Genomic DNA, 21,345 nt, shown 5'->3' with positions numbered 1-21,345 from the left:
TGAATGTACCACTGAACTGTACACTTAAAAATAGTTACAATGGTAAATTTTATGTGTGGTATATTTTATCACTATAAAAATTGTAAATATTAATTAAATAAATAAATACTGTTTAAGGACCTAATAATGACTCTGAGATACATGCTAAAGAGTTTGGATTCAAGGAGAGAACAACTTGATTAAACTTTGTATAGATTTTTAGTGATAGATGTTTTATGGCAACATTTTTAACACACTTTCTAGGCTAATTTAGAAATCATGAAGACATCTCTGGCAAAAGAGTACCGTTAACATTACAATGGATTATTTTGTAAACTGTGAAATCTTTTTCTTGGGAATTATGCAAAGATATCACACCTATGTGGAGTAATTTAGAAGACTGCCTAAAGATACAGGGATAAATTAGCTTAGTATTTCTATTATTTAGTCTGGTACATGACAAAAGTTTTTAAATATTTGCTTAAGAAGTCCCCTATTTTGAGTTTGTATTATCATCTATGATTTTTTTTTACCTTCAAATCTGCCCAAGTATCAAGGTTATTTAAATTTTTCTTTTACGCATACCTGTAAGTAAGGAAAATGTGTATCTGATTTTATCCCTAAGCAACAAAGGCCTCAATTGTGTTCTGGAGCTGATTTATACTTGTTAGAGGGAATCAATTGTGCACATTTCTTCTCAACTCTGCATTTAGTGATGTTACTTTGGTAGCTTGAAATCATGGTAGGAGTATTTACACCATAGAAATTTGCAAATGCTAGAAGTCATGAGTTTTGTTTTGTTTCTGTGTTTTTTTTTCCTTAGAGTGCTTGTGGTTAAACATTTACCAACACACAAATCACTATATTTGTAGTCATTCACTCAATAGCTATTTCTTAAGTACCTTCTAAGTATTAACATTGTATAGATATGGGGCACACTGGAATAAACAAGACAAACATGTCCCATATCCTAATGAAACTGTAATTAATATCTTCACTTGAATTCCTCAGCTGTAGTCCAGAGTCCTAAATCCAATAATCTATTGAACTTCAACATCTGAAAGTTTAATAAGCATCTCAGAATTTACATGCTCCAAACTGAGTTCCTGATTTTCCTCTGAAACTCACTCCTCCTACAATCTTCTGAGGTCAAAAATCTGAACCTTAGGTCAGAACTCTTGGAAATATTCTCACTCATCTCTTCTTTCATACTCTATGTTCAATCAATAAGAAAATCTAATCACTTTTACTTTCAAAATATATGTAGAATCTAATCACTCCTTAAGATGTCTATCGTTGCCTCCCTAGTCCAAGTCAATATCATTTCTCACCTAACTGGTTTCCCTACCCCTGCTTTTGTTCCCCTTTGGTTTGTTCTCAATGCAACAATCAGAGAGATCCTGTAATGAGTCAGATCATATATCCCCTCTACAAATCCTCCAATGGCACCTCAGTTCTCTCAGGGTAGAAATCAAAGTTCCTACAATGGTCTATAAGAATTTATAGTAGCTGGTCCTTTGTTACTCTCCAACCTTATCTCCTACTACTTACACTCCACCACTCTGCTCCACCATCACTGGATTCCTCTGTTACATCAATATACTAAGTGTGTTTCCACCTCAGGATCTTACACTCTGTGTGAAACACTCTTACTCCAGACACATTGTTCATTACCTGTACTACTTCTGGACCCTGACTACTCTATTTGAAATTGCTTTAAATTTTTCTTTACGACATGTATCACCTTCTAAAATACTATACAATTAGCTCATCTGCAATGTTTATTGTTTTTTGTATGTCTGCCCTGGATTCTAAGTTCCATGAGGACAAGGCTAGACCTGTGTCTCAACTGAGTAAATGAAGAATAGATAGAGTCTATGGTAACTGGGAACACATATCAGGGGAAAGCACATTTATAGTGTTAGAGCAGAAAAACTCAGAAATGTAGAAGCATTTTTAAAGTTCCTTATTTTATAGAAGTATAGAAAATATCTCCTAATAAATTGGCTATGAGTAGTTACTATTTAAATAAAAACAAAACATTTAAAATATTCTATGCAACCTAATATGTGATTATCATATTAAACTGAATCATCTATAAAGAAAAAGATTAGGAGATTTTCAAATGAGCAGAGGAAACAATTTTGAAGAAATTAAAAACTCACCAATTGAGTGTTTATGTTGAATAAGTACTATTAATCACAATTCAGAATTCTTAGATGAATAAACTTACTGAATTTAAAAGACATCATAGTGCCATATGTATTGATTTTTATACCTTCAAATTAAATAAATATATGAAGGCCGTTTTCCCCATTAAGTTAACTACATGGTATAAAATAAATTCAAAACTCTTAAACTTACATCATGTTTTCATTAACTTAAAATGTTTTACTCCTAAAATAAAAATATTTTCAATATCTCTTCAACAAAGATTTACATAAGCTAAATTTCATGTTGAAGGCTGTGGTATTTCACAAACAAACTAGTGTAATAATATTTTTTAAATAATAGATTACAATGCTTTCCTATGTAAGAAATTACTAACAATCCCCATTGACCAGTCACAAAACCATTGCTGAGACTATCTTTAATGGGCAAGAATGAAACAGGTCTCCTTAGAAACATATAAAAGGACACCATTTTAAAGTTTTAGCAGCTAAAAAATAGAACACATATGCCAAAGAACACACACACACATACCCAATTCTATGCATGCACAATTCAATACATGCAATCCTTACTTTGCACAAATTTCAGTTACCAAGATTATTTATTTATATAACACCAGTCCTCTCAACAGCATGGCTCAAGTTTTTCTTACCATGTCACATTAACTGTGAGTACTTGCATAAAGTAAAAAATTAGCTGCTAGCTCTTAAGCTCTCATGAATCACTCCACAAATAACAGATGCACTTTATAATCAGTGACCAATCATATTCCTATTTCTCAAAATCTGTTACTGATTGGTCACTGATTATCTTAGTTCATGCACAGACAGCAAAGCACATAGTTGCATTGCCTCATTGTCTTTCAATGATAAACTCAAATGACACCTTAGAAAAATGGCTAATCAAGAGAAGGACTTGCCAACAAAGAGGAAGAAATAAAAAGTGATAACACTGAAAGTGAAATTCAAATCCAATATAGGTGAAGATGAAGAAGAATAGCTGAATAAGGGAATGTTGACAGTCACTTTACAAGAGACTCTAAATATGCAGCCAGAGGAAATTAGTGAAGGTGAATTTATCAACAGCCTGAGCTCCTCCAATGCCGCCCTGGGTTTGCAGAGTAAGATGGCATTTTGCCGGTTTTTGTTACTTGTTTGTTTCTGAAGCAGGCAGATTTGCCACTGGTCAGTAAGGAATGGCTGACAAGAGTTAGGGGAAAGGGAATGGAGAAAGATTAAAGGGGCAAAAAGGGGAAGAAGAGAAGAGAGAGACACATACTATTATTGCAAATCCATAGCCGGTATAAAAACCATCAGATGTTTTAAAGCACTAATTTGATTTTGGTGGCCTTTCCTCTTTAAAGGAGCAATGCTGAATGGCATCAGTATGAGCAAGAAGATTCACAAGCAAGTGCCTCTGTTTATAGCTAATGTCAGCAGTAGGACCAGAGAGTCGTTCTTACCATGTTTCAGATGTAGGCAGCTGTCATTCTTGGACCTGTACCTGCAGAAAATTGTGTCTTTAACAAATTTTTATTGAAGAGGTTTTTGTACATTCCAAATACGTAGTAGCTACAATATAATGTGGACCTGTCTGCTTTACTTTTTATGGTTCTTATACCAGCCATTTTTATTTGTGCAGTACAAGTAGAGGCCTTATCTTTTATGAAAGAAAAGGGGAAATAAACTGGACCTCACTGAAAAAAAAAAAAAAAAAAAAGCTCAGGCTGGCCTCAGGAAAATGATAGTGACAAATGATGAGGATGTCCCAGAGGAAGAGAATTGGCAAAAATCTTCATATAAAAAAAAAAAAAAAACTCTCAGATACTTCACCACTTTCAAAGTTCAAAGATAAAATGTTGGAAGCTGATTCAAACTCACAAAGGAGTACAACACTCTTCCAAGGTATAGAAAACATGTTGGCTCTGCATATGTTATATGAAAGAATAAAGTAAACACTATTCAAACTACTCATGATACCTTTATATTTTTTTCTAAGACTTTACTTTTAGAGTAATTTTTGGTTAACAGCAAAATTGAGGGAAGGTACAGAGATTTCCTATATATCCTCTGCCCCCCACACATGCATAGCCTCCCTGTTATCAACATCTCCCAGCAGAGTGGTACATTCTTTACCACTGATGAACCTAACTGACTCATCATAATCACCCAAAGTCCATAGTTTACATTAGGCTTCACTCTTGGTGTTGTACATTCAATGCATTTAGGCAAATGTGTAATGACATGTAACCATCATTATTGTCTCCTCCAGAGTATTTTCACTCCCCTGAAAATTCTCTGTGCTTTGCCTATTCAACCCTATTCCCTTGAACCCCTAGCAAATACTGATCTTTTTATTGTGTCCATAGTTTTGTCTTTTCTATAATCACATAGTTAGAATCAAACAATATGTAGCCTTTTCAGATTGACTTCTTTCACTTAGTAATATGGATTTAAGATTTGCTGATGTTTTTTCATGGCTTGATACCAGATTTCTTTTTAGCAGTGAATAATATTTCATCATCTGATGTATTGGGTTGGACACAAGGTTCGTTTGGTTAGTGAATACGTTGTTCAATAAAGTTATTCGTGAAAGTGAAAAATGTGCCTTTTAGTTTTACTTAAAACCGAACGAACTTTTTGGCCAAACCAATATCATAGTTTATTCGTTCATCTAATGAAGGACATCCTGGTTGCTTTCAAGTTTTTGGTAATTATGAATGAAGCTGCAGTAAACATCCATGTGCAGGGTTTTGTTTGTTTTTTTGTTGTTGTTGTTGTTTTGGTTTTTTGGTTTTTTGTGGGTTTTTGTTTTGTTTGTTTTGTTTTGTTTTGTTTTGTGGACATGAATCTTCAACTCTATTTGGTAAATACCAAGGAGCACGACTGTTGCTGGATCATATGGTAGTAGTATGTTTAGTTTTTTAAGAAGCAGCCAAACTGTCTTCCAAAGTGGCTGAATCATTTTGCATTCCCACTAGCAATGTATGAGAGTTTCTGTTGCTTCACATCCTTTCCAGCATCTGGTGTTATGGATTTCCACCATTCTATAGGTGTGTAGTGGTATCTCATTGTTGTTTTAATTTGCATTTACCTGGTGATGTATGATGTGGAGCATCTTTTTGTATGCTTACTTACTATCTGCATATCTTCTTTGGTGAGGTGTCTGTTAAGGTTTTTGGAACCTTTTGGGAACCTTATGCATATGTTAAATCTTTTGTAGTTGTCCCACAGTCCTTGGATATTCTCTTCCGTTTTTTTCAGTCTTTGTTTTCTTTGCTTTTCAGTTTTTATGGATTCTACTTATATATACTCTAGCTGAGAGGTTCTTTCTTCAGCCATGCTCAGTCTACTAATAAACCCATCAAAGGCATTCTTCATTTCTGTTGCAGAGTTTTTCAACTCTAGCACTTCTTTTGGTTCTTTCTTTCTTAGGATTTCCATCTCTCTGCTTACATTGCCCAGCTATTCTTATATGCTGTCTGCTTTATCAGTTAGAGCCCTTAGGATATTAATCCAGTTGTTTTAAATTCCCAGTATGATAATTCCAACATCCCTTCTATGCCTGGTTCTGATGCTTGCCTCATCTCTTCAGGTTTTCTTTTGTTTTGTTTTCTTTGTCTTTTGATAGCTGGACATGATGTTCTGGGTAAAAGGAACTGCTCTAAATAGACTGTTAGTAATGTGGTGGTGAAGTATAGAGGAAGGGGAAGCATTCTAGAGTCCTATAATTAGGTCTCAGTCATTTAGTGAGCCTATGCCTCTGTTCTGTGAACTTCACAAGTGTTTCTCGTTTTTTTTCTCTCCCTTTATTTTTTTAAAAATTTTTATTGGAGTAAAGTTGATTTACAATGTTGTGTTAGTTTCTGCTGTACAGCAAAGTGAATCAGTTATACATATACATATATCCACTCTTTTTTAGATTCTTTTCCTATATAGGTTATTACAGAGTATTGAGTAGAGTTCCCTGTGCTATACAGTAGGTCCTTATTAGTTATCTGTTTTACATATAGTATAGTGTGTGTATATCAATCCCAATCTCCCAATTTATCCCTCCCCTGCTCTTTCCCCCGTGATAACCATAAGTTTGTTTTTTACTTCTTCTTAACAAGGACTGCCCTCAGAGGAAACTAGTTGGCCAGAGTTTAATCTGCTGGGGTATTATCGGAGACTAACTGTCCTGAGGGGAGGATATACTCCAGTCCCGCTGCATCAGCCTTCCACTTGGGTGAAGGGAAATAGCCAACTCTAACCTACTCTAGACATCTGTCCCATCTAAAGGGAGAGAAACATCTGTGTTAAGAAGAATAGTCTTTGATGTGTTTAAATATAGTCCTTTTCCCCTTCATCCTGCTAGAATCTTGAGGGGGTGTTTCTCTGATACATACAGTGGGATCATGGTCCAGTTCCTGGAAGTAACTCACAGTATTGTGAGGGGCCTCTGCTATATTTCCAAAATGTGTATTTAATAATCTGAGGGGAAAATGTAACATTCTATAAAGCAGGACAAAATTATTCTTCCACAATTTTACTTTGTAGAAAGATCTAAATGTTCATATGCTTCCTCATTACTCTTTTATTCTGTTGTTGATTTACTTGTAGAAACCTGGACAATCGTTCTGCCTTTGCTGTAACCTGTTCCATACAACTCATCCTGAGTTTCATTACCTTTGCATAGTAATTTCCATTCATCTTCTATTTGGATATGTTTAATTTGTTAATTTTTCCATTTGCTAATTTTTAGGGGAGAACATTCTAAAGGGTTCATTCAGTAAAAACAAAAAAAATGAAAAACTACAAGCAACATATACAACGTTTCAAAATAAATGGAAAGAATTGTTGAAATAATGAATGCTCCTCTATAATTACATCACATTTGTTATGTTCAAATCTTTTTTTATCTTTACTAGTTGTTGTTGTTGTTGTTTTGTCTTCTTCTATCAGTTATTGAGAAAAGTGTGATAGTCCAACTATGATTGGGAATGTATTTCTCATTTTAGTTTTGTCCATTTTGCTTTGTATATCTTGAAGCAATTATTTATACAAATCTAGGACTGCTATGCCTTCCTATGAATTTATCCCTTTTATCATTATGAAAAGTCCCTCTTTACATTTAGTGACACCTCATGCCTTAAAGCCTAATTTTTGTGATGTTTTTTGAATTTTATTTTATTTTTATACAGCAGGTTCTTATTAGTTATCTATTTTATACATATTAGTATATATATGTCAATCCCAATCTCCCAATTCATCCCACCACCCACCACCAGCTTTCCACCCTTGGTGTCCATATGTTTGTTCTCTACATCTGTGTCTCTATTTCTGCCTTGCAAACCAGTTCATCTGTACCATTTTTCTAGATTCCACATATATGTGTTAATATACAATATTTGTTTTTCTCTTTCTGACTTACTTCACTCTGTATGACAGTCTCTAGCCAATCTTTTCTTTGGTTAGTGTTTACATGGTAACCCCTTTCACACAAACATTTTAACACCAAGAATGTCTAATATGATTAGAAGTCACAAATTTGATCCCATGATGTGTGGAAATGTAAATTTTAATTATGTAACTTTATTTCATTTTTAAATTAACATGTACTAAAATTGACTTTAATTGATGTACAGATTTAGGATTTTTAATGCATGAATCTATTCATGCAACAGTCACCACCATCAGGACACAGAACAATTTCATTACTACAAACAAACTCCCTCATGCTATACCTTTGTATTCATACCCTCTCTCTGCCCTAAAACCTGGGAAGCACTGATTTATCTTTCTCCACTGTAGTCTGGTCTTTTTGGGAAAATATCATATTAATATAATCATACAATATGTGAACTTTGAGACTGGCTATTTTCACTCACCATAACATCTCTGAGATCTAAGTTGTTGAGTGTATCAAAAGTTTGCTCGTTTTTTATTGCTGAGGGTATTCTTGTATGGAGGCACTGAAGTTTATTTGTTCATCCACCCTTTGCAGTATATTTGGGTTGTTTCTAGTTTTGAACAATTATGATCTATTCATAGATCATAAACATCCATTAAAGATTTCTGTGTGAAAACAAGTTTTCATTTCTCTAGAGTAAATAAGTAGGAGTGGGATTGCTGGGCCATTTGGTAAATGTATATTTAACTTTATAAGAAACTGTGGAACTGTTTTCCACAGCGGCTATACCATGTTGTATTCATACCAACAGTGTATGAATGTTCTACTTGTTCCAGATCTTCATCAGCAATTGGTATTGTCAGTATTTTTGTTTTAGTTTTATCCATTTTAATGTGTATCTTGATGTGCTTTTAATTCACATTTCATTAATGGATATTTATATTAGACAAGTTTCATGTGCTTATTTGTCATTAATGCATCTTCTTTGATGAAGTGCCTATTCAAGCCATTTGCCCATTTTTAAATTGGATTGTTTGTTTTCTTACTATTAAGATTTTATTTTTAACAGCTTTATTGAGTTATAATTTACGTACCATAAAATATACTCATTTTAGGTATATGATTTAATGATTTTTAGTAAGTTTTTAGTTATGTAACCATCAACACAATATAATTTTAGAACATTTCCATTACCTCAAAAAGAAACCTCACTTCCAATTTTGTAGTCACTCCCCATTCTACGCGCAGCCCTAGACAACCACTAAGCTATTTTCTCCTGTTACAGATTTGACTTTTCTGGAAGTTGATATAAATGGAATCATTTTATATCACATATAGTCTTTTGCATAGACTTCAAATTGTTTTCTCTGTTTTTAATTGGGTTATATGTCTTCTTATTAAATAGTGAGAGTTATTGTGTATTTTGAACACAAGTCCTTTACTGGACATATTATTTGCAAATATTTCCTCCTTGTCTGTGGTTTGTCATTTTACTTTCTTCATTTCATATTTGAAAAACAAAAATTTTTAATTTTCATGAAGTACAACATATCATTTTTCTCTTTTATTGTTTGTGCTTTTGTAGTCAGTTCTAAAAAATCATTAGCTATTCCAAGGTTGTGAAAATTCATTTCTATGTTTTTTTTATGATAGTTTTATAGTTTTAGATCTCACATTTATATGTGATACATTTGGAGATTATTTTTATGTGTGGTGTGAGATAACAGTATAATTTATCTTTTTGTATGTGGATATCTAATTGTCCTAGCACTGTTTGTTGAAAAAATACAATTTACCCCCATTAAATTGCCTTGGCACAGTTGTCAAAAATCAATTGAACATAAATGTAAGTGTTTATTTCCGGACTCTTGATATTTTTGCTTCACTGATCTACATGTCTATTCTTATGCCAGTACTACACTGTCTTGATTACTGTAGCCCTGTAATAAATTTTGGAAAGTATAAGTCCTTCAACTTTGTTTTTATTATTCAAATTTTTTGACTATTCTAGAAGGTCTGTACTTCCAAATTATTTTTAAGATCAGTTTTTTAAATTCTGGAATTAGAATAGGAAGTTTTATAAGGAATTGTTGAATTTTTCAGTCAATTTGGAAAGCATTGTCAGCTTAACAATATTGAGTCTTCCAATCCATGAACATGGACTGTCTCTCCATTTATTGAGGTCTTCTTTAATTTGTTTCAACAATGCGTTGTAGTTTTCAATGTATGCCTCCATTCTTTTATTAAATTTCTTCCTATATTTATTAAATTATTCTTTTTGGTGCTACTGAATAGACTTTTTTGAAGTTCATTTTCAGATTGTTCATAACTAGTATATAGAAATACAATTCATTGAACTTGTATTCTGTGACCTTGCTGAACTTATGAATTCTAATGGGTTTGGGGTTTTGAGGATTCCTTAGAAAGATCATTTCATCTGCTAATAAAAACAGTATTACTTCTGTCAGTAATAAAGACAGTATTCCTGTTGAATCTGGATGCCTTTTATTTCTTTTCTTTCTTTCTTTTTTTTGTAGTTGTTATTGTTGCTGTTGTTTGCTGTTTTTTTTTCATATCTGATTTTTCTCTTTAATTATATTTTCATGATATCTTATTAAGGTAATTTGAGCACAAATTATTCAATGATAGAAAATGACTGAAAAACAATTTTAAAAATCACCTCCATTCATTCATTAATTTAGTCATACAATGAATATGTATCAGGTGCCAAATACGTGCAGTCATTATCCTAGATGCTATGAATATATTTATTATCTAAGTATATATCCAAGAATATATTATTATCCCAGTTTAGAGGTTATCTATACCTTCTTTCTTCCATTTGCACAGTTAAATAAGCATTTACATCATCACAGCTTAAATACCTGAAGACTGGGTACTCCTTCTGCTTGATGGACAACATCATCTTTCTGAGTTTAAGGATAACAGAGTGGAACTGCCACAGGCCACTTCAAAAAGGAGTTTAATATGGTATAGGCCATATTAAACATAATTGAAGGAAATTAATTCCTAGTGCACCCAAAGAACTTACAGAGGCTCCAAGTATAACATTGAACATTTCTATTTAATCATTGAACCACTGAGCACTAGTTGCCCTGACTGATGTTACATAGAAGACCATAGTACTCTCCATACAAGAAATTCTTCTAAAAGGAGAGATTTGAAAGAGAAATAACCTATAATGCACTACCCTGATGGAACAGTTTCTGTTGAAAAGTTAAAACAATATCAAAAGAAGTTTGGTTTTTTTTAATCCTTAGATCAGAATTTTGGCGTGAACTTATTTTTCTTTCTACTCTGATCACAACTAGCTAAGAACCACATTAAATAAGTTATCTTTGCTTATTTTTGTCTCGAGCTTACCACAACAAATTTTTTAAAATTCTCAAGTGTTAATTTCATTTTATTCAATATAGTTTTAGAGTGATTTAGGTTGAGTGTCTACTGTGCCTGATATTACCTAAGTCTCCTTGAATACATTGTGTTATGTAATGTCATTTTAACCTCATAATCATACTCTACGCCACGTTTATTACTCCCATTTAGCAAAGTTAAGAAAACTGTTCCTTTTAAAAATTGTGTACACGCTGAAGTTTTTATTTGTAAACAATTATTCACCCATCCATCTGTCCAAATATTCAACAACTATTTGCAGTCACTATTCGACAATGATTTTGACTACTATAGATACTTTGTTAGGTGCTACAGAACACAGAGAAGAATAAATCATATCTCCAATGAGCTAAAATCATTATGAGCATAATGCTGTTGCAGCACTGAGGAGGTAAAGACTAACTCTGCACAGAGAGAGGGGAAGAATCTATAGTGATCAGTCTGTAATCTGAGTGGAAATTAAAGGATGGTTAGAAGTTTTCCAGTCATAGAACTTTAGAATAACACATGAAGCAAAAGAAAAATCACTTCAGCAAGGAAACTAGCATGTGAAAAACATGAAATTATTATCTGAGCTGGATAATTTCCATTTTTCAGTTCATATCTACTCACTATCTATTCCACTCTTTTTTTCTGCCCCTGCCCACCAGGCTGACTACTTCTGTAGACTGACTGTATCAATAGGGTCCCTCACTCTTGGGTCTCTTCTTGCCTTTTCCTAATGGGAGACCTCTGGAGGGGATGGGAGGAAGAAGAGTGCCTTTGGGATATATCTACCACTCTTGCCTTTCAGGATTGCTGCAAATTGGCTAAGTCTCCAGCTGTATACATATCTCTTACCAAGTGCTCCTTCCTAAGGCTTCATCTCCTCACTTCAGATTATAGGATCCTGAATTTACAGACTAAAGCAGTGTCTACTGTGGCCAGAAGCAAACTGGAAAACAGTAAAATCTATATTACTTCAGGCAAATATTACTTAATATAAACAAGTAAACATCTGAAGACTGCACTCTGTCTTTTTTATTTTTTTTATAAATTTATTTCTTTATTTACTTATTTTTGACTGTGTTGGTTCTTCATTTCTGTGCGAGGGCTTTCTCCAGTTGTGGCGAGCGGGGGCCACTCTTCATCGCGGTGCGCGGGCCTCTCACTGTCGCGGCCTCTCGTTGCGGAGCACAGGCTCCAGGCGCGCAGACTCAGTAGTTGTGGCGCACGGGCTTAGTTGCTCCGCGGCATGTGGGATCCTCCCGGACCAGGGCTCGAACCCGTGTCCCCTGCATCGGCAGGCAGACTCTCAACCACTGCGCCACCAGGGAAGCCCTGCACTCTGTCTCTATACCAAAAATTTTAAATGTATATAAGCATGTAAAGATCCAGAAACAGAGCTTAATAAAAATGCTACCAAAAGGAAAAATTATACCATATACCACGAACAATTACAAAATGGAAAGGCTTACTTACTGAGAGTAGTAAAATTATGTCAAAAAATTGTTTTGCAAAAGACATCATCTTTTTGATGAAAAAGACCCCTTCAATTATGTCAGGAAAAGAAGTACATGGTAAAGGAAATTGGTCCTGTATTAGAGTGAAAAGGAAAACTAATAAAAGATGGCATTGTAATGTGAGCTTCTGATGGATATTTCTGAGAATTTCTTCCTCTATGAAAGACAACAAAATTGACTTTAAAACTTGTTTAGGTGATATGCTAATTGGAAGAGGAAAGAATCCAATCTTAGCTATTCTTTGTTAAACAGTCAGACTAAGGAGACTCTAATGTATTTGAGAATCTATTTGGTGGGGAAGAATGGTAATGAGAAGCTCAGACAAATACCTAGGAAAATCTAGTGTGATCATATCAAAGATATATATTTCTTTAAAGGAAGAATAAAGTACTGACAATCATTTGAGTGAGATTGTATCCTGGGTTTGATCATTTCTTCTCAAGGTCCAGAGGGTATTTATTTGACCCTAAGGATCCATTTGCTTCACGCCTACTGTTGAGCAAATTATTATTCCAGGAGAGAGCCACAAAATAGGAAATGTTGATGCCACAGTGAATTCCTAATCACCAATTTCAAATTGGTCTTCAGCAGTGCCTGGAAGGTCTACCTACCTCTTTGGTCAACTGGCTCTCCCTTTCTACAATATTTCAACATTTCTTTGTTTTCCTCAATCATTAATGTAATTCAATCTCCAGTGGTAATACTCTATTCCAAGCAGCAATCATCTCTCACCCAAACCAAAACAATAATGAGGTAACTTATCATCTCCCTCCTTCAATCCATTTTCCAGACTAAAATCTGATTACTCTCCCCTCCTGATTGAATCACCTCAATTACTTTCCAGAGGACAAAATTCTATAACCTGAACTACAACTTTGTCTCAAATCACTTTCCCCCTTCACTTTCAGCATTTCAATTACATTAGCCCTTAGTTCCTCAAGTGCACAATGCACCCACCCTTACCCATCAAATTGGTTTCCTAGGGCTACTGTAACAAACTAGCACAAACTGAGTAACAACAGAAATTTATGTCTCACATTTCTAGAAGCTAGAAGTCTGAAATCAAGGTGTTGGCAAGGGCCATGCTCCCTCTGAAACCCATGAGGAAATTCTGCCTTTCCCCTTCCTAACTTCTTGTGGATTGCTGGCAGTCTTTGGCATTCCTTGACTTGTAGATACACCACTCAATCCTCCATCTTCATGTGGCAATCTCTGTGTGGTTCTCTGTTTCCAAAGTTCTCCTTTACACCTTATATTGAATTAGGGTCCATCGTAATGACCTCATTTTAACTTGATTACCTATATAAAACTCTATTTCCACATAAGGTCACCTTCTGTGATATTGGGTGTTAGGACTTCAATGTACCTTTTTTAGGGGGACACAAGTCAACCCATAAAAACCCACCATTAACACAGGAGTTTTTCACATCTTGTTTGTTCCCCCAGAAATCTTGGCAACCCTCACCCTTCTGCTACCTTGCCTAGTCACCCTTTCAAGTTTCAACCCAGAATGCTTTTCTTAGGGAAGACTGATTCACAATCTAAATGTTTTCCCCAGTAAATGCACTCACACAGCCATAAACATTGCCTTTGTAACACTTATTATATTTGTAATTTTATGTTTACTGGCGAGATTATTTGATTAGTATCTATCTACTTCACTAGACTGTGAGTTCTGTGAAGGTCATTTTTTCTCATTGTTGTATTACTACAGTATCTGGGATACTACAGTAGACATCCAAGAAATGTTGGCTGAATGAATGAATAACAGATCAGACCAGAAATGACAAAAATGTCAGCTTGAAGTTTCAAAATTTCTACTTTCACTAAAGTGTTAGTTAGTGAGAACAGAAATTGACTGTTTCCATACAATTCAAATAAAACAATATTCTACCTGTCAGGAAAGAATTTCTCTAACATTAAACTAATTGACAAAATAATCAATAAGAAATTTGCAGTTTATTTTGAATTGTCCATGCTGTAGTAGCTGTACAAGACTCTAAACCTGCTCACGTCACTCAACTTCTCATTACAGTCTCAAAAAATCAGCTGTCTAAATATTCAAATAGCATTCATAAATTTCCAGGCAAGCAAAAAAGCAAAGATTATGATAAGATTGAGGAATAGTCAGTTCAGTACAACAAAATTTATTGATAAGTACTGTGTCTGACTCTGGAAACACCATAAAGCAACAGTTCAATGTAATGAGAGAAATGCTATGGTGATTTATAGTCCATAGCAATGGGAACAGAAATGACCAATCACAATTATTGCCTTTATATATTTGACTTTCATCTTTAATATTGCACATAAATGCTTTTGAATTTAGAGACAAGATGCGACTTCTGATCCTCTTCAAGGCATCTACCTTATATATTTTTCTTTCTCTTCCACAATTCCTTACACGAATGGTCATATTCAAAGCCATAATCTGTACCTATGTAGACTTTGAGGATTGGCAGAACTGGTTTAGAATTCCAATTCTTACTATTTGGGACATTTTTAAACAATTTACTTAATCTTTAAGCCTCAGTTTTCTTTTCTGTAAAATAGAGATAATATTAGTTGATTTATTGAATTTTTCTGGATACTAAATGTATATATATGTATATATATTGTGTGCAATAAGTTGTCTAGTCATGCTTAGCAATCAATATATGTTGCTATTATTATCTTTACCAACATAAGCATGAGAGGTGAATTTTAAACAGTTTTCAGTTTCAAGCATGTGTATTTTATTTTCTTTGTATGGTTCACTTTATTTCCCTAAACCAAGGTACCATTTTATGATTATTTTTTTCATATCTAACATTCACTTTTGCCTAATAGCTGTCATACATAATAAATTAAGAGTACTTCCTTTAAGTAAATTACAACTAAAGTTAATATTATGAATAGTAGGTAGATAAGTTCCAATATATCTACTGAAGATCTAATTCTGCCTAATAGTTACAAAAGCAAAGAGCAGTAAGCAAATTAATGAATTATCCTTACACTGAAATAGTTACATTCATAAGATTAAATGTTTTTGGTTTAAGTAATACTCATTCTTTGATAAAAATATTACCTTTGAAAAATTTTCATAAATAAAAATATATTTGAGAAACACAAAATGGCCAATAGTAAAAATAATACAATTAAATAATGTGCTTTATTGATAGAAATGCCAAAATATAATTCATTTGATGTATGTTATTTTCTACTCTGAGTATTAGCCATAATTTGGCAATTAGCCATTTTATCCAATTTAAAACTGGAATTTAATTCTCCCAGACATATTCTTACTATTTTACCAAGTGAATAAAGCTTGACTTCTGTTACCATATTCTAACAGTTTCTAATTTCTCAAAAAGTTGCACTCTAAAAATCATATGTAAATATTTTAGAGCCTTAAATATATTTTCCTATAACAATTATGTTATATATAGTTACATAGATAAATACTATGAGATTTATATGATACAGTATGAATTCAATTTTAGAGGTAATAGGAAAGCATAGCCTCAGTCAAACTTGATTTATTCATCCTTATCTAAACCCTGAACTTGTCTCTGGATGCTTTTAAATGGCTATGTTGACAATATCCTTCTGAGGGATTCCTCATTTTGTCAATCATGTAGACATTATCCATATTAGTTGTCTAGAATTTTCTTTTTAAAAAGTTAAACATACATAAGAAAAATGGAGGTCTTGGGGTACAGAATTCATATTTTTAAGCACTTAATACGCATCTTTCCAATTCCATCCAGCAGACATGTGAGTTCTGATAATGTGTTAGGCACAGCAGCAAATAATCAATACCTTTCACTTACATTATTTCTATTGATCGTTACTTCACCACTAAGAGAGGGGTGTTCTTATTTCTATTTTAAAAATAATGGAGTTCAAAAAGTTAAATAAGTGACAGGATAGGGTTTGAACCTTGATCTACCTGATTCCTAAGACTATGCCATAATTATTCTATGCTGCCTTTATACAAGCAAAATCTTTTTCAGTTTGTTTACCAGAAGAGATAACCCTGACCCTAGAAACTCCTCTGAAACTCATTTTAAACTCCACTAACAAGATGGCCAACAAAATGGTTTTGTTTGTTTTTATATAGGTATATGGCCATTATTGATCCCTTGAAACCCAGACTGTCTGCAACTGCAACCAAGATTGTCATTGGAGGTATTTGGATTCTAGCATTTCTACTTGCCTTCCCTCAGTGTCTTTACTCCAAAACCAAAGTCATGCCGGGCCGTACTCTTTGCTATGTGCAATGGCCAGAAGGTCCCAAACAACATTTCACGTAAGTTAACGCTCTATTACAATTTTCAACTAAATGTATTGAACACTTAATGAACTACAGGTTGGGAGCAACAATTACATAGATAAGCCATAGACATTTCCCTCAAGGGCTCACACATTACTGGGGAAAGAGACACGTAAAAATACTATACTACAATATGATATAGTCAATTAGTTTGTATAAGTTACAAAGGTTTCTAACTGGAAAAATGTGAAGACCTCTATGTGGGGTAGCTCTGGAGAGTTTCTGGAGGAGCGGATAAGATCACTGGAAATGAAAGTGCAAAGGAAAGCCAGGTTGTTATCCACTGAGAAACGAGCCAGAAGGGAGGAACTGAAACCCAAAGGTGCAGATTGCTCTTTTAAGAAGCCTGGCTGAAGGGAAAGAAAGTCTTAGTAGGTTCTTGGTTGTGTTCCTTTGTTTTAGCATTAAAGAAACTTAAGCACTAGGTTAGAAAGGAAATAGGAATGCTATATGATAGAATTTGATATTTCATAATTTGAACCCACCTTAAGAAAAGCAAATGAAAAAAACATAATTGTTCAGTTGTTTGCATTTTGTTTTTTATGCTGACCATTTAAATTTTATTTCAAAAAATTCTTATTTAGTGAACTATTTTTTCCGTTAAGAATAACAAATGACGCAAATACAGTGATCATCTTTTAAAGCAGCCATTTTATCAAACTCTGCTCTACTCAGAGTCCAGATTTTTAAAGAAAAACATTAAGAAGTACTTATTAAAGGAAAAGCAGGCAGCAGTTATTAAACTGAGGACTGCATTCTATCCATTACATACTATTAATAATTCTTAGGTTGTATGATAACAAAATTAATTTAATCAAAATAATAAAATTAAATTATTTGTTGACTTAATTCCCCATTGGCTCTAAGTTAATACTTAATAAGCTATAAGGGTACAGAAGTCAAGAAGATTTAAGATTCCCTTTACCGAAAAAAAAAACAAAAAACAAAACTGGGATTGAGAAGACTAGCATACCAAACTCTTTAATTACTTTAAAGCCTTCATAAGATAGTAGAAGCCACCCAAAAGTTTATACAAATTCTAATTTGGCTATTATATTATTGGTTGCCCTTCTAGTCCTCCCCAATTGCATCCTTATAATTTTTATTGAAAGCTATGAAATCCCAAAATTTAGTTATAATTTATAGTATAATAATTTTGATGTGACTAACACACCTGTATATTATTTACCAAATTTAATGATGCAATCAAATGTACCATGACTTTGGAAAAATGCCAATGTGACTCAGAGCATCTAGTCACATTTTTTTCATTTGGATGAAGAATGATTTATTTCAAATATGACTGATGTTGTAGGATATATGTAATAGTTTTACATAGGAGAAAATATGTCAATTGATCAGTTTAATCTGTCCCATCTCTTTTCCTCCAATTATACATTTAATTAGGTTAGCTCGATGACTACCAAGCAGAGAAAAGGCACTCATCCTGAGCTTCTATGCAAGGGAGAACGTGTGTAGTTTAAATGAGCACTACAGTTCAGCTATAGTTTTCATACAGGAAGTAAAGATTGGCAAAGATCAGCTGGTAGCATTTGGATGATTGTAAGTGACAATAGCATAGTATTGTGATGGATTTGTGAAATGAGGACTTAAAGAAAATGTGGGAATAATCTTTGGCATGTTCAATTATGACTTAAAATGGAATGAATTCAAAGTCTTACTATTTCATTCCAATACGCTCTTCAGCACATATTTTTCTTATTTCTTACAGTTACCATATTATTGTTATTATACTGGTGTACTGTTTCCCATTGCTCATCATGGGTATCACATACACCATTGTTGGAATCACTCTCTGGGGAGGAGAGATCCCAGGGGACACCTGTGACAAGTATCATGAGCAGCTAAAGGCTAAAAGGAAGGTACTGTTTCATATAATTTATCCAGCATTTGTGTAAAGAGAAGGGAAAAAACCCAGTTATGGCATTTTAATATAATATGATTTGATGCTTGACTCCTACTTTATTCCTGTTTTTTTCTTTTTATCAATTTTTAATTTTACTTTCCTTTTATCTTCTATAAGCCACTGGCCATGTACAATATCAGTCTGGGATATTGTTACTTCCTTACAGAAAGACTTTTTATTACCTTTTGCAGAGTATTCTTAATTACACCATGTGAAACTTCTGAAATTTCACTGTTGGAGTCCCAGTAGATTGTATTTCTGCAGCTCTAGCTATCTTTGTCCTTTATTGAACAGAATGCCTCTGATGTACTATATAGTCTTTCAGAAGTTTCATTTATCCCAGGAATGGTATCTTTCTTAGTATGTGCTATAATTCTGTAATATCCATTTATCTATCCCTCCCTCCTTCCCTTCTCCACACCTCCTCACCGTTCCTCCCCTTTCCCTCATCTGGTGTCTGATTAAGAGATGAAGTTACATTAAAACCCTTGTACAACTTATTGGGTGACATGATAAAACCTATTTTTGAACAATTCACATTAAACAAGAAAACCTATAAAAATTATCATAGTGATATTTTACTAGGATTATTTTTTTCCTTTAGTTTTTTTCTGACTATCATTATGTGATTCAATGAGTGAGATATTTTAATAAATTTGTGCAGTTAAAAGTAATCTTAAAGTCATCTATTCCATCTTCCTCTCTCCAATTGATGAGTACCTAGTGCAAGTCAGAGAAGTTTTCCCAAGGATAAGCGAGACATACTGATTATGGCAATTACTGTTTATTCCAATTATGACATGGACACTTACCTACAAACACTCACTTAACAACAATCAATCAGGTTTTAAAAATCTAGTATAGAAAATGAATTCTATTTTAACACTAATATGTGTTTCCTCTGTTATTGACAAGTGTACAAAGCTTATGTTGGGTTAACATTTTATCATGATGTCTAGTATTTGAAAACAAATTTTTTTTCACATATATTTAGTCATTTCAGCCTAAAATATATATATAATTTCATTTTATTTCATTAAAAATGAAGTGCATAATCCCACTCCTGGGCATATATCTGGAGAAAACTATAATTCGAAAAGATACATGCACCCCAATATTCATAGTAGCACTATTTGCAGTAGCCAAGACATAGAAACAAATGTCCATCGATAGATGAATGGATAAAGAAGATGTGGTACATATATACAATGGAATACTACTCAGCCATAAAAAGAATGAAATAATGCCATTTGCAGCAACATGGATGGACCTAGAGATTATCATACTAAGTGAGATAAGTCAGAAAGAGAAAGACAGATACTATATGATATCACTTATATGTGGAATCTAAAATATGACACAAATGAACTTATCTACAAAACAGAAACAGACTCACAGACATAGAGAACAGACCTGTGGTTGCCAAGGGGGGTGGTAGAAGAGGGACTGGGAGTTTGGGGTTAGTAGATGCAAACTATTACACTTAGAACGGATAAAGAACAAGGTCCTACTGTATAGCGCAGGGAATTATATTTAATATCCTGTGATAAACCATATCAGAAAATAATATGAAAAAGAATGTATATATATATATATATGTATAACTGAATCAGTTTGTGGTACAGTAGAAATTAACACAACAATGTAAATCAACTACACTTCAATAAAACAAAATATTTTAAAAATGCAGTGTACAATGTCTTTACCACATTAAAAAAAATCATAGAACTAGCAGAACTTCAGTAACATGATCATCTTATAATTTTGACCCTCATTATCTAACATCTTACTCATGTTGCAAGATACTCTTTGGAGGGGCAGTATTTTCTAACAGTTATGTTTTAGGCATAATCACATTAAATAACTGATGTGATGGTCTGCGTACTATTTTTCAGAATAATTTGTCTTTGTATTTCCCACCTAGTTTCTTGTCTTTTATTTCTTTCCTACTATTTTAAGTATTTTTAAAATATTTTTCCCATGTTTAATTTTAGTAAAATTAAAATAAGTCCAGTAATTATAGATTATAGTTCATTTTCCTTCATAGTCATGTAATATTTTTCTAGGAAGAAATGAAAATTTAATCTGAGTGCTCCTTTTTATTTTTGAGTTGAGTCCCAGAGGGAACAAAAGAAAGAGGGAATGTTTTTGCATTTGCCCCCATATAACGGATGAGAGTAAGGCATAAGTACTCCATTTTTACTTCATTACTCTATAATTTCAAAGTATAAATATCAATTCAAACTGAGACTGTGACTCTTCTAGAATATCTCAAAAATTAAGACATTTAAAAGTTCTTGTCCATATTTCTTTTTCTCAGATTGTGTTCTGGGCTGAAATAGTATAAAATGACATTTATGACATGGACTTCTCATAATAAATCACTTTGTCCTTGTACTTCTTTCACAGTCACATTGATATTACCATCAGTATCTCAGAAATAACACCAATTCTGCTCAAAAATTTAAAATTTCACAATAAAGACAGCTCTTCTCTTAATTTCTTTTTTAATCTAAAATTTAAATATGGTCTGGTATGGATTGGAATACAGTTATTTCTAGTAATCATGCTCTTTTCATATTTTAGTATGACTACTTAGGTCAAAGATATGCATCTTACCCTGGATGGGCCATTTAATTATATGC

At 33.3% G+C, this 21,345-nt stretch overlaps 1 protein-coding gene across 1 annotated transcript in view; it reads left to right on the top strand.

Moving 5' to 3' along the window:
• The window catches only part of TACR3 (tachykinin receptor 3), a 69,509-nt gene that overhangs the window by 10,457 nt on the left and 37,707 nt on the right, over positions 1-21,345 (top strand). The window contains exons 2-3 of the mRNA XM_036853394.1: positions 16,561-16,749; positions 18,506-18,656. Coding sequence (XP_036709289.1) covers positions 16,561-16,749; positions 18,506-18,656 — 340 coding nt within the window. The remainder of the gene's footprint in view (positions 1-16,560; positions 16,750-18,505; positions 18,657-21,345) is intronic.

This window comes from Balaenoptera musculus, chromosome 5 (genome assembly GCF_009873245.2).
Source record: "Balaenoptera musculus isolate JJ_BM4_2016_0621 chromosome 5, mBalMus1.pri.v3, whole genome shotgun sequence".
NCBI classification, from domain to species: Eukaryota; Metazoa; Chordata; class Mammalia; order Artiodactyla; family Balaenopteridae; genus Balaenoptera; species Balaenoptera musculus.
The sequence above is the reverse complement of the archived record's forward strand: the minus strand, read 5'-3'. Positions and strand labels throughout refer to the sequence as shown.